The sequence below is a fragment of the Theropithecus gelada genome, chromosome 1 (assembly GCF_003255815.1).
Source record: "Theropithecus gelada isolate Dixy chromosome 1, Tgel_1.0, whole genome shotgun sequence".
Lineage (NCBI taxonomy): Eukaryota > Metazoa > Chordata > Mammalia > Primates > Cercopithecidae > Theropithecus > Theropithecus gelada.
Window position 1 is genome coordinate 63,027,828 of NC_037668.1, and position 13,500 is coordinate 63,041,327.

General features: G+C 38.0%; 1 protein-coding gene across 6 annotated transcripts in view; it reads left to right on the forward strand.

Moving 5' to 3' along the window:
- Positions 1–13,500, forward strand: part of ZMYM4 (zinc finger MYM-type containing 4) — a 158,711-nt gene that overhangs the window by 111,526 nt on the left and 33,685 nt on the right. For all 6 annotated transcript variants that reach the window (XM_025383824.1, XM_025383858.1, XM_025383834.1 and 3 more), the window contains 5 exons: positions 7,090–7,264; positions 7,376–7,588; positions 11,253–11,403; positions 11,880–11,995; positions 13,114–13,389. In XM_025383824.1, coding sequence (XP_025239609.1) covers positions 7,090–7,264; positions 7,376–7,588; positions 11,253–11,403; positions 11,880–11,995; positions 13,114–13,389 — 931 coding nt within the window. The remainder of the gene's footprint in view (positions 1–7,089; positions 7,265–7,375; positions 7,589–11,252; positions 11,404–11,879; positions 11,996–13,113; positions 13,390–13,500) is intronic.

Genomic DNA, 13,500 nt, shown 5'->3' on the forward strand with positions numbered 1-13,500 from the left:
CGCCATTCTCCTGCCTCAGCCTCCCGAGTAGCTGGGACTACAGGCGCCCGCCACCTCGCCCGGCTAGTTTTTTGTATTTTTTTAGTAGAGACGGGGTTTCACCGTGTTAGCCAGGATGGTCTCGATCTCCTGACCTCGTGATCCGTCCGTCTCGGCCTCCCAAAGTGCTGGGATTACAGGCTTGAGCCACCGCGCCCGGCCGTTTTTTTTTTTTTTTTTTGAGACGAAGTTTTGCTCTTGTTGCCCAGACTGGAGTGCAATGACACAATGTTGGCCCACTGTAACCTCCACCTCCAGGGTTCAAGCGATTCTCTTGCCTCAGCCTCCCAAGTAGCTGAGATTACAGGCATGCACCACTACGCCCAGCTAATTTTTTTGTATTTTTAGTAGAGATGAGGTTTCTCCATATTGGTCAGGCTGGTCTCAAACTCCCGACCTCAGATGATCCGCCCGCCTCGGCCTCCCAAAGTGCTGGGATTACAGGCGTGAGCCACCGCACCGTGCCCGGCACTCATCGTGGGATTCTAAGATTTAAGTCAGTTTGAAGATTTTAATTTTTATAGGGTTTTTTCTCTTTCTTATTTTGTCATGAAATCATTTCATATAATAACTTCATGTTCCTTTAATTCTTACTCTAGGGATCAACAGTCTTTAAAATTTCAGCGATACTTATCCTTTTATAATCACCATAGGCTGGGCATGGTGGCATGCACTTGTAGTCCCACCTACTCAGGAGGCTGAGGTGGGAGGATTGCTTGAGCCCAGGAGTCTGAGACTCAACCTGGGCAATATAGTGACCCAGCCCCTAAAATGTCAGTCATATCTCTCTGTCTCAAAAAAATAAAAAATAAAAAAAGTCATAGATTTTTTTTTCAAAGATTTATCAGTTATTTTCAAAATGGCTATGGAAAACTCATATATATAAGTTTTAAAATATGCCCTCTTTCTCATTTAAAAAAATTATTATTCTTGTCCATACATGTTACTCTTTTCATCTAGATTTATCAAGTTTCTTTGGCCTCTGGTCTCTGGTGTTTGCCTAAGCTTTATATAGAGACAGGTCATTTCTACCTATGTGTCATTTTATCTATGTCTTGATCTTATGTAATTCAGTTGCTCTTCAAGATTATGTTCTCTTCTCGTGTTTGGTTTATCCATTATCCAAATTCTCCATTTCTTCAACCTGTTATCCCTTGACTCTTAACAGTTCTACCTTTTTATTCACTTATTCTTTTACCCTTTTTTAATTCCTTACTCTTTTTCATTCACCCCTTTCTGTTCTTTCAGGTACTTCTTACTTATCTCCTCAGCCTTTTCTTCTTCATTTTCTTTCTTACTTTTCTCATACTTTTCATTTTACGTAATACTTACTTTCTTTTTGCTTCAGTCTTCAACCATTGTCAACCTTGTTTTTCCTTATATTCCATTTTACTTCCTGAACTACTCTTTCATCTCCTGTTCAACACTACCTTTCCTTCCTTTTTATCCCATCTTATTTACACGGTGATTACAACAGTTTGGTATACTCTGATTTATCTGATTGTAAAACTGATGAGTTGGATGTACCAAAAATAGAAGGAAGCTAAATTCAAAGAAGCTAAAAGATTTGCTTGTGTCACCTAGCTGGTTAATTTTGGCATGTGCATTGTTTCTCTACATAGTCTATATAGTCAAACAGGTTTCATTTGGAAATCATTCCCCATAAGAAGGATTTCAATTTGATTTGAATAGGCAGAGATGGAAAAAGTTTCCTCTCTAATAACTACTGCTATTATTGTAGACCAGTAGAAATATAGCAGTAGCACTTAGGTTAGAAGAAGCTCATTAGCTATTCAGAATAAATTTTATTTTTCTTAATTTTTGGTAATCTTATCTCTTAGCCTCTTGAATTTAACTTAAACTCTGAAAACATTTTGGTTGCCATTTAATTTTTAGGTTTCCTTAATGATAGGGACCTAATAATTTGGTTTAAAAAATCTGTCTTGGCTGGGAGCAGTGGCTCATACCTGTAATCCCAGCACTTTAGGAAGCCAATGTAGGAGGATTGCATGAGCCCAGGATTTCGAGACCAGCCTGGGCAACACAATGAAACCTCATCTCTACAAAAAGTTAAAAAATTAACCAGCTGTGGTGCCACATGCCTGTAAGCCCAGCTGCTTGGGAGAATGAGGCGAGAGGATTTCTTGAGTGCAGTTTGAGGCTGCAGTGAGCTATGATCACACTCCTGCTCTTCAACCTAGGTGACAGAGCAGGACCCTATCTTTAAAAAAAAAAAAAAATCTCATATTCTGCAGAAAAGAGGTAATTTGGAGGATAATTTTGTTAATACTGTTAGATCAGATTCTTGGTATAATGATATTCAAAGAAGTAACATGCAGATTGTCTGTACCTTTTCTGAATTTTCACTAACTGGAATGAGATTGTTTCTTCTCATTCTGTCATAAGATACAATCCACTACCACAATAAGATGTAATCTCATTGGACTCTAAGCATAGTGAGAGCAGTGAAAAATACCTAATTTTATACTTCCATTTCCTTGATCCATGCTGTTGCCAATTCTTATCTCCTTAACCTTCTAGAAAACACCTATTTAAGGTCCAGCTAAAATATCACCCTTTGGGTTGCCTTTCACATTACATGTAGTCTGAAATAATTGTTTCTTCATTTATATTTTTATGGCACGTTATTCCTGTCTTCTCCAAAAATTATTTATACTTTTTTTTTGAGATGGAGTCTCACTTTGTCGTCATGCTGGAGTGTAGTGGCGCGATCTTGGCTTACTGCAACCTCTGCCTTCCAGGTTGAAGCTATTCTCCTGCCTCAGCCTCTTGAGTAGCTGGGACTACAGGCACACACCACCATGCCCAGCTAATTTTTTTGTATTTTTAGTAGAGATGGGGTTTCACCGTATTAGCCAGGATGGTCTTGATCTCTTGACCTCAGGTGATCCGCCTGCCTCGGCCTCCCAAAGTGCTGGGATTACAGGCGTGAGCCACCACACCTGGCCTATACTATTTTAAGAATGCTTCTGTTACAGTATTTTATAAAATATTTGTCTATTTGTCACAGTAACTCTGAGCTCCTTAAGTACATACATCTCTTTTTTGAGATGGAGTCTTGCCCCATTGCCCAGGCTGGAGGGCAGTGGTGCAATCTGAGCTCACTGCAACTTCCACCTCCCAGGTTCAAGCAATTCTCTTGCCTCAGCCGCCCAAGTAGCTGGTACTACGGGCGCATGCCACCACGCCTGGCTAATTTTTGTATTTATAGTAGAGACAGGGTTTTGCCATGCTGGCCAGGCTAGTCTCAAATTTCTGACCTCAAGTGATCCACCTGCCACCTCCTCCCAAAGTGCTGGAATTACAGGTGTGAGCCACTGCGCCCGGCCCATATGGGGACCATATTTTGACTCACGGTTTCATTAATGTCTGGCTCAATGTAACTTCTCACTAAATACCCCTCTATGAAATACAGTAAAACCTAATTTTGAAAATAACAGGAAATGCAAAAAGCAAAGCAGTCTAGAGCTGCTAAATATGAAAGATGGCAAGGTATGGAGTTATGTATTATAGTACAATATTAGGTGTTCCTAATGATGATTTCCCATTATATCTACTATTTTACTGAAGCAGAGATATTTGTATAGCCATACTTTAGAGATTTTCAGAGTTTGGTTCCAGACCACCTCAATAAAGCAAATAGCTCAATAAAGCAATTATCTCAATAAAGTGAGTGATACTAATTTTTTGGCTTCTCAGTTCATATCAAAGTTGTGTTTATACCGTAGTCTGTTAAGTGTGCAATAGCATTAAGTCTTTAAAAATCAACGTACATTTTTAAATTAAAAAGACTGTATTGCTAACAAGTGCTAACAATCATATGAGCCTTCAGTGAGTCATAATCTTATTACTAGTGGACAGTCTTGTTTCAATGTTGATGACTGCTGATTAATTCAGGGTGATGGTTGCTGAAAGTTTTGGTGGCTGTGGCAATTTCTTAAGATAACAATGAAGTTTGTCACATCAGTTGACTCTTCCTTTCACAAAAAATTTCTCTGTGGCATGCAATAATGTTTGATAGCATTTTACCCAGAGAAGAACTTTCCAAATCGGAGTCAGTACTCTCAGACTCTACCATTGCTTTATCAACTAAGTTTATGTAATACTTTAAATCCTTTGGTGTCGTTTCACCAAAGTTCACAGCATCTGCACCAGGAGTAAATTCCATGACAAGAAATTACTTTCCTTGCTGATCCATTGGAAGCAACTCCTCATCTGTTCAAGTTTTATCATGAGATTGCAGGAATTCAGTCGCATCTTCAGGCTCCACTCTAGTTCTCTTACTGTTTCTCCCACATTTGTAGTTATTTCCTCCACAGAAGTCTCCAACTCCTCAGAGTCATCTGTGAAGACTGAAGTTACCTACTTCCAAGCTTCTATTAATGATGATATTTGGATTTCCTTTCATTAATCATGAATGTTCTTAATGTCATCTGGAATGGTGAATCCTTTCCAGAAGCTTTTTCATTTCCTTTGGCCAGATCCATTATAGGAATCACTATCTATGGCAGCTGTAGCCTTAGGAAATGTATTTCTTAAATAATGAGTTGCAAAAATTGAAATTACTCCTTGATCCACGGGCTGCAGAATAGATACTGGGTAAGCAGGTATGAAAATAACATTAACCTCTTGTACATTTCCATCAGAACTCTTCAGTGGCTAGATGTATTGTCAATGAGCAGTAATATTTTGAAAGGAATATTTTAAGTGTCCTAGGATTTTTGAAAGGTAAATGAGCGTTGGCTTCTACTTGAAGTCACCAGCTACGTTAGCCCCTAACAAGAGAGTCAGCCTGTCCTTTGAAGCCAGGCATTGACTTCTCTCTGGCTATGAAAAATCCTAGATGACATCGTTTTTCAATAGAAGACTGTTTCTTCTACATTGAATATCTTATTTAGTGTAGCCACCATCATAGGTTGTCTTAGCTAGATATTCTTGATAACTTGCTACAGCTTCTCCATCAGCACTTGCTGCTTCACCTTGTACTTTGATGTTCCAGAGCTAGCTTCTTTCATTAAACCGTATGAGCTAACCTCTGCTAGCTCTAAACTTCTGCAGCTTCTTTACCTCAGTCTTCCTACAATTCAAGAGAGCCATAGGGCCTTACTCTGGATTAGGCTTTGGCTTAGGCTTTGACTTAAGGGGATGTTGTGGCTGGTTTGATCTTCTATCTAGAGCACTGTAACTTTTCTCCACATCAGCAGTAAGACTGTTGCACTTTCTTTTTTTCATTGTTGTTATTTTGAGACAGAGTGTCTCTCTGTTACCCAGGCTTGAGTGCAGTGGTGCTATCTCAGGTCACTGCAGCCTCTGCCTCCAGGGTTCAAGCAATTCTCCTGCCTGAGCCTCCCGAGTAGTTGGGACTACAGTCATGTGCCACCACACCTAGTTAATTTTTGTATTTTTAATAGAGATGGGGTTTCACCATGTTGGCCAGGATGGTCTTGATCTCTTGGCCTCGTGACCCGCCCACCTTGGCCTCCCAAAGTGCTGGGATTACAGGCATGAGCCACTGAGCCCTGCCTAATTTTTGCATTTTTTAGTAGAGATGTGGTTTCGCCATATTGGCCAAGCTGGTCTCCAACTCCTGATCCCAGCTGATCTGCCCACCTCAGCCTCCCAGATTATTAATATTACAGGTGTGAGCCACCACGCCCGGCCAAGCACTTTCTTATCATTCATGTTCACTGGAGTAACCTTCTTAGTCTTTCAAGAACTTTTCCTTTGCATTTACCTTGTGGTTAAGAGTTTGGCACAAGAGGTCTAGCTTTCCACATGCCTTCCTCACTAAGCACAATCATTTCTAGCTTTTGATTTATAGTGAGAAATGTTGGACTATTCGTTTTGTTGAACTCTTAGAGGCCATTGTGAGGTTATTCATTGGCCTGCCTTCAATATTGTTGTGCCTCAGGGAATAGGGAGGCCTGAGGAGTAGGGGACATACAGAAGTGGCTGGTCAATGGAGCAGTCAGAACACACACATTTTTCAATTAAGTTTGCTATCTTACATTGCCATGGTTCATGGTTACTCCCCAAAACAATTACAATAGTAACATCAGTGTTCACTGATCACAGAAAAACATATTATAATAACAAAAACATTTGAAATACTGGGAGAATTACCAAAATATAATGCAGAGACATGAAGTGGGCACATGCTGTTGAAAAATGGCACTGATAGACTTGTGTGAGGCAGGGTTGCTGCAAGCCTTGTATTTGTTAAAAAGTGCAGTATCTGTGAAGCACAATAAAACAAGGTATGCCTGTAATCTTTTCTTTTAAAAGTACCCTATTAATGTAATCTCTTTAACATACAAGCATGAGTATAAAACAGTTTATTAACTCTTATGTGGATGTATACTCATGGGAGAGAGACATTGATTAGAAAATTTCAACAGTTTGAAAAATTGGTTTTTAATATGGTTTCCACTTGAACTATCTGGTAAACTACTATAGAATGAGTGGTTTGGTGGGATTAGGGTTGGAGTGGTAAGGAGCCTTAATGATTAGGGTTTTAATCTTCATTGCCTTTGTTACTAATGCTTAGAAATTAAATTATTTAGATATGGTAATGTTATATAGCTGTGCTAGAATATGCACTGTGTAGTGTAAAATATATGTTTACTTTTAAAAGATACTAATTTTTGACAAGTGTAATACAGTATTTTTTAAAGAATATTTTGAAAATCTAGATAATTCTAGAAAAGAAAATAAAAATCTCTTATAATCCCTCCTGTAGAGATAATGAATGCTAATCATTTGATGTTTTCCTTTTAGTCTTTGAAACATACGATTCTCATAACAGTTCTATGAAGTAGGTGCTGTATTAATTCCACTTCATAGAAAAGAATTTAAGGATCAAAGCAATTTTTAAGTGTCTCTCAGAAAATTCAAGTTTTTAAACTTAAATTCCAGTGTTATTTCCCTACAGTATAATTGCCTGTGTTTTATTTAGTTATTTTAGCTCACAGAAGGGAAAAACAAATGAATTTACACTATGGCTTATGTTATTTTTTTTCTTATTTTTAGAGACATTTTAAATCCAAAGGATGTGATCAGTGCCCAGTTTGAAAATACCACCACTAGTAAAGATTTTTGCAGTCAGTCATGTTTGTCAACATATGAACTGAAAAAAAAACCAATTGTTACTATAAATACAAATAGTATTTCAACCAAATGCAGCATGTGTCAGAAGAATGCTGTTGTAAGTTACCATTTTCCTTGATTGGGGCAGGAGTCTAATTGTTTGTGCTTAAAGAACAGCTTTTGATGGTCTCTGCTCCTTGTCTTTGTGTTGCTGTGTTTTAATTTCTAGATTCGACATGAAGTTAATTACCAGAATGTGGTCCATAAACTTTGCAGTGATGCCTGCTTCTCTAAGTTTCGTTCTGCTAACAACCTCACCATGAACTGTTGTGAGAACTGTGGGGGTTACTGTTACAGTGGGTCGGGACAATGCCACATGCTTCAGATAGAGGGACAGTCTAAGAAGTTTTGTAGTTCATCGTGTATCACAGCATACAAGCAGGTACATGACCATGTTTACTCTTGATGTCTTTGCTCATTTCAGGTAGTCTGTATTTTTAGTTGAAATTATTTATGAAAATGTTGTTTTACAATATTGGGTTTACTGGCCGGGCATTAAAAAAGTTTTTTTAACTTTCAAAATATTGTTAAAGAATACAAATCACTTTTGAAATAAAAAAGCCATATTGGCCAGGCCTGGTGGCTCACACCTGTAATCCCAGCACTTTGGGAGGCTGAGGGGGGCACATCACCTGAGGTCGGGAGTTCGAGACCAGCCTGACCAACATGGAGAAACCCTATCTCTACTAAAAATACAAAAATTAGCCAAGTGTGGTGGCATATCCCTGTAATACCAGCTATTCGGGAGGCTGAGGCAGGAGAATCACTTGAACTCGGGAGGTGGAGGTTGCAGTGAGCCAAGATCGCGCCATTGCACTCCAGCCTGGGCAACAAGAGCGAAACTCCGTTGCAAAAAAAAAAAAAGATATATATGTATGTGTGTGTGTGTGTGTGTGTGTATATATATATATAGAGAGAGAGAGAGAGAGAATTTACTACTTGCTTAACTGGTATTCTTTATACAGAAATAGTATTTGTTGAATAAATGTGCATTAAATATTCATATAGAGTTCTATAAGCAGCAGTTTTGTTCATGCATTTGTTTATACATGTTTATGCATTTGAAATACATGTTTTTAGAGTATGGCTTTTTTTTTTTTTTTTTTTTTTTTGAGATGGAGCCTCACTCTGTCTCCCATCCTGGAGTGCAGTGGTGTGATCTCTGCTCACTGCAACCTCTGCCTCCCTGGTTCAAGCAATTCTCCTGCCTCAGCCTCCCAAGTAGCTAGGATTGCAGACGCCCACCACCAGGCCTGGATAATTTTTTTGTAATTTTAGTAGAGATGAGGTTTCACTATATTGGTCAGGCTGGTATCGAACTCCTGACCTCAAGTGATCCACCCGCCTCAGCCTCCCAATCCCTGTGCTGGGATTACAGGTGTGAGCCACCAGGCCTGGCCAATATAGCTTTTTTATTTCAAAAGTGATTTGTATTCTTTAACAATATTTTGAAAGTTAAAAAAAAAAACAAACACGAAGAAATATAGTGTATCTCTCATAGATAACAAATCCTGTCATTTTGGTGTATAGCCTTCTTTCCAGCATGTGAGATTTGCATATATACTTCTTATTTGATAAGGAAAGGTTCAAGTTGCATATGTATTCTTGAAATCTGATTCACAGAATTAAAATTGAAAGCCAGAAAATCAAAATTATATCATTAATTGTTACAGTAAAGGATTTTTCTTATCTTTATGAAATAGGAAAAAATAGATGTGAATTATATATTTGTGAATTGATGAGGTGTGCATGGGATGAACTGGATGAACTCTGTGTAACAAATGTCTTTTATGTAGTTTTGTGTGTATTCGATTTGTTAGTGAACTTTGACCAAATATTAGTTTTAAAATTGATAAACTTAAAGGAATAGTAAATGCTATATATATACATATATATATAGTTTTAATTTTTAATTTTTGTGGGTCCATAGTAGATGTATATATTTACGAGGTAAGTACTGTTAATATTTTTAATTTTATAATGTCTCTTTATGTAAGTGCATTTGCTAACATTCTTTTCCTTAGAATAGTGAATTTTTATACAGTTTACCAAAATTGGTGAATTTAATAGCATTGATTAGGAACTTTCTTGTTAATTGTTCTTAAAACTTTGTACTAATTTTGGAATTTAAACTTTGTAGTAAATTTGGAATTTTCCTTTTGTTCTCAAAGGAAAAAAAATCCCCACATCTTCATTGTTTTATCTTTTTCCAAAAGACTGTTCTTTTCCTGATACTGTATCAGGTACTAAAAGTTACTTGGATTCAGTCAATTGAAAGATGAGTCATAGTCCACAAGAGAGGGAGAAATAGGATGAAACATCTTAATTTTAAATTTATCCTTTACTTTTAATTTAGCCAAAATCTATTAAATTTCTCATGTATTATATCTGCTGTGGTAGAGAAAGAACTGGAATTTAGAAGTAAGGCAGATGTAGATTTAATTCCAGACCTTATGTTCAAATACAGTTTTACCTTGGGGAAAGCAGCTAAGCTCCCTGAGTCCCAGTTTTTCTATCTGTAAATAACTGTAATACCACCTATGTCACTGGGATGTTTTTAGGATTATAGAAAGTAAGAATGAAAGAATGCCTAGTATATAACTGGGGCATTGTAGATGGTCATTTCTGCTACTTTCCTTTCTTCCTTATATATAATTCATTCAACAAGCATTAGATATAATTTCTGTTTTGAGGGGCTGCCTGTCTCCTGAGAAAGACAGACATATAGATGAGTAAACAGAGATGCCATGATGGAAGTATTCTGGGTACAGTGGGCCACAAAGGGAGCATAGTCAGCTCTACTTGATAGGGAAAGATGAGACTATCAGTGAAAGCTTCACAGAGGTAACTCTTGACCTGGGTCTTACAAATGAGGTTTGCTTTTACAGTCCTCATTAGGGAGGAGAGGGAAATGGGTTTAGAGATTTAGAAGACATTCCAGCATTCAGGCATATGTTCACTTTACTGTGTATTTATTTTAATGTCAAGTTTCACATATTGATTCTTTAAGAAGGAAGATTGCTCTTAAAATCTCCTAATTGGTGCTGGACATACTTTATAAATTATCCTGAATGTGTGATATGTTAATAATACTTAGCATTCTTTGCTGCTGAATCCCTAATTGGGTGAAGACTTAAGATAATGGACTCTGGTTGTTTGTATTTGGACACCTGTGATACCCCAGGTTTGCTCTCATTTTACGCTTACAGAGTATTTTTTTAATTATTAGTGGTAGACTATTTGCCAATAAGTTGCCTAATAAGTTTACTAATTTCCTTAAATTCATATTTATAAGCACCTTTGGGGGGTTATTTCAATTTATAGGATGATACAGTATAAAAGCATGAACTTCCTGTTATTTAATGTTTTTAAAACTATGGTTATGACCTATTAATAGACCCTGAAATTAATTACTAGGTTATAACCAGCATTATTTTTTTTCTTTTTTTTGAGACAGAATCTTGCTCTGTCGCCCAGGCTGGAGTGCAGTGGCACGATCTCGGCTCACTGTAACCTCCGCCTCCTGCGTTCAAGTGATTCTCCTGCCTCAGCCTCCCGAACAGCTGGGATTACAGGCATCTGCCACCACTCCCAGATAATTTTTTTTTTTTTTGTATTTTTGTAGAGATGGTGTTTCACCATGTTGGCCTGGCTGGTCTTGAACTCCTGACCTCAGGCGATCCACCCACCTCGGCCTCCCAAAGTGCTGGGATTACAGTAGTGAGCCACTGAGCCCGGCCGCATTACTTTTTTAATGAAATAGAATAGATTGGAAAATATCAAAAAATAACATGCATTACTTGTTATCATGATATTTATTCCTGTGTAAAACTGTTTTCAGTTTTATTACATACATGCATAATACACAAATGCAAAATCTCGGAAGTATGTGTGTACCATGAAACTTCTTATTGAGGATTACAGTCATAAAAGTTTGAAAATCACTGATTTCAAGTATTTCAAAAGTGTTGAGTATAAACATTTCAAAGAATTATGCTTTTACTAGGAATTTAGTAAAAATGAATGTTGTTTTATTCTCTTAATAGAAATCAGCCAAAATTACACCATGTGCGCTTTGCAAATCATTGAGATCCTCAGCAGAAATGATTGAAAATACCAATAGCTTGGGGAAGACAGAGCTTTTCTGTTCTGTTAATTGCTTATCTGCTTACAGAGTTAAAATGGTTACTTCTGCAGGTAATATTGGTTTCATAAACTATGAAATGTAATAGTTGAAAAATTATGGTTATTGCTTTGTTTTTAAGGTTTTTTTTGGTTGATTTTTAAGGCAAATTTAACATATTTCAGATATTTGTTGTAAAATATCACCAGTTACCTTGATTGCTTATTTATTTACTTGCATGCCTATTTATGCATTTCCCCCTTACCAAAATGCTTTCATATGGCTTCTTTTATATATTTTCTTTATCCACACCTGATTTCTTTGAAGTTTCATTTATTTGGTAGGTTCAGGGTAGACTTTGATTAATTTAAATTGGAAAGAAAAATTTTCAGTATTAGGTTAGTTTTTGCCTATATGTGACGTGGTTTAGTTTCAGTTCGTACAACTTACCCTGACCCTTGAATTTTCCTTTCTTGTATATTATTTAATTTCTCATACTTTTGTGTACATCTGTACATACTATTCATTGGTTTTTTTTTTATTTGCTAAGGTGTACAAGTTCAGTGTAACAGTTGTAAAACCTCAGCAATTCCTCAGTATCACCTAGCCATGTCAGATGGAAGTATACGCAACTTCTGCAGCTACAGCTGTGTGGTAGCTTTCCAGGTATGGCTTCAGGAACCTTCCTCTTCTTCAGTCAGTGAGTCACCTACTGTATGAGTCTGTTCTTGCACTGCTCTAAAGAAATACCCTAGACTGGGTAATTTATAAAGAAAGAGGTTTAAGTGGCTCACAGTTCCACAGGCTGTACAGGTAGCATGGCTGGAGAGGCCTCAGGAAACTTTCTTTTTTTTTCTTTTTTTTTTGAGAGTCTTGCTCTGTCGCCCAGGCTGGAGCGCAGTGGCGCGATCTTGACTCACTGCAAGCTCCGCTTCCCGGGTTCACGCCATTCTCTCTCAGCCTCCCGAGTAGCTGGGACCACACTGCCCACCACCACGCCCGGCTATTTTTTTTGTATTTTAGTAGAGACGGGGTTTCACCATGTTAGCCAGGATGGTCTTGATCTGGTGACCTCGTGATCCACCCGCCTTGGCCTCCCAAAGTGTTGGGATTACAGGCGTGAGCCCCTGGGCCCGGCCAGGAAACTTTCAATTATGGCGGAAGGCGAAGGGGAAGCAGGCACGTCTTACATGATGGGATCAAGAGGAAAGAGAGAAGTGGGGAGGTGCTACACTTTTAAACAACCAGATTTCCTGAGAACTCACTAGCAACAGAATAGCAGGGGAGAAATCCACCCGCATGATCCAGTCGCTTCCTGCCAGGCTCCTCCCCCAACATTGGGGATTACGATTGGACATAAGATTTGGTCAGGGACACAAATTCAAACCTATCACCTACTATAGTAATGCACATTTATTAGGTGTTTGCTAGGGCCTGGATTGTGTAAGTTTCTATGTCATTCCTATTAAACTTGGATTTGTAGTTCATTCTGTATTTGGAGTTTCATTTAACTGCCCTCTATAAAATTGAATGGTACTTTTATCACCCATATTATCTATTGGGAAGATATTATTTTTGAGGAAGATTATTAGTTAAATTGTTTTATTTTTTCATCATAAATGAGACTCCCCCCATTCCGTTATAAGCTACTCAGAGGCAGGAACATTGCCTGTTAATAGATGTACCTTACATGCCTAGAACTGTGCTTGGCATATGTAGGCACGCGATACTTCTTTGTTTTAACAAAGATTAAATTGATCCTTTTCGTTGTTTTGTTTTTCCAGAATTTATTCAACAAACCAACTGGAATGAATTCTTCAGTAGTGCCCTTGTCTCAGGGCCAAGTAATTGTAAGCATCCCCACAGGTTCCACAGTGTCAGCTGGAGGAGGTAGCGCGTCTGCTGTTTCTCCCACCTCCATCAGTAGCTCTGCTGCGGCTGGTCTCCAGCGTCTTGCTGCCCAGTCCCAGCATGTTGGGTTTGCACGAAGTGTTGTGAAACTCAAATGTCAACACTGTAACCGTCTTTTTGCCACAAAACCAGAACTTCTTGACTATAAGGTAAAGTATAGCTTGTTCATAAGATTTTGAGTATACATAGGTCTATTTGTAAAATTATTTTTAACTTTGCATCTCCCAAAATTACACTATTAGTTTTGAAAGTAAGGGAGA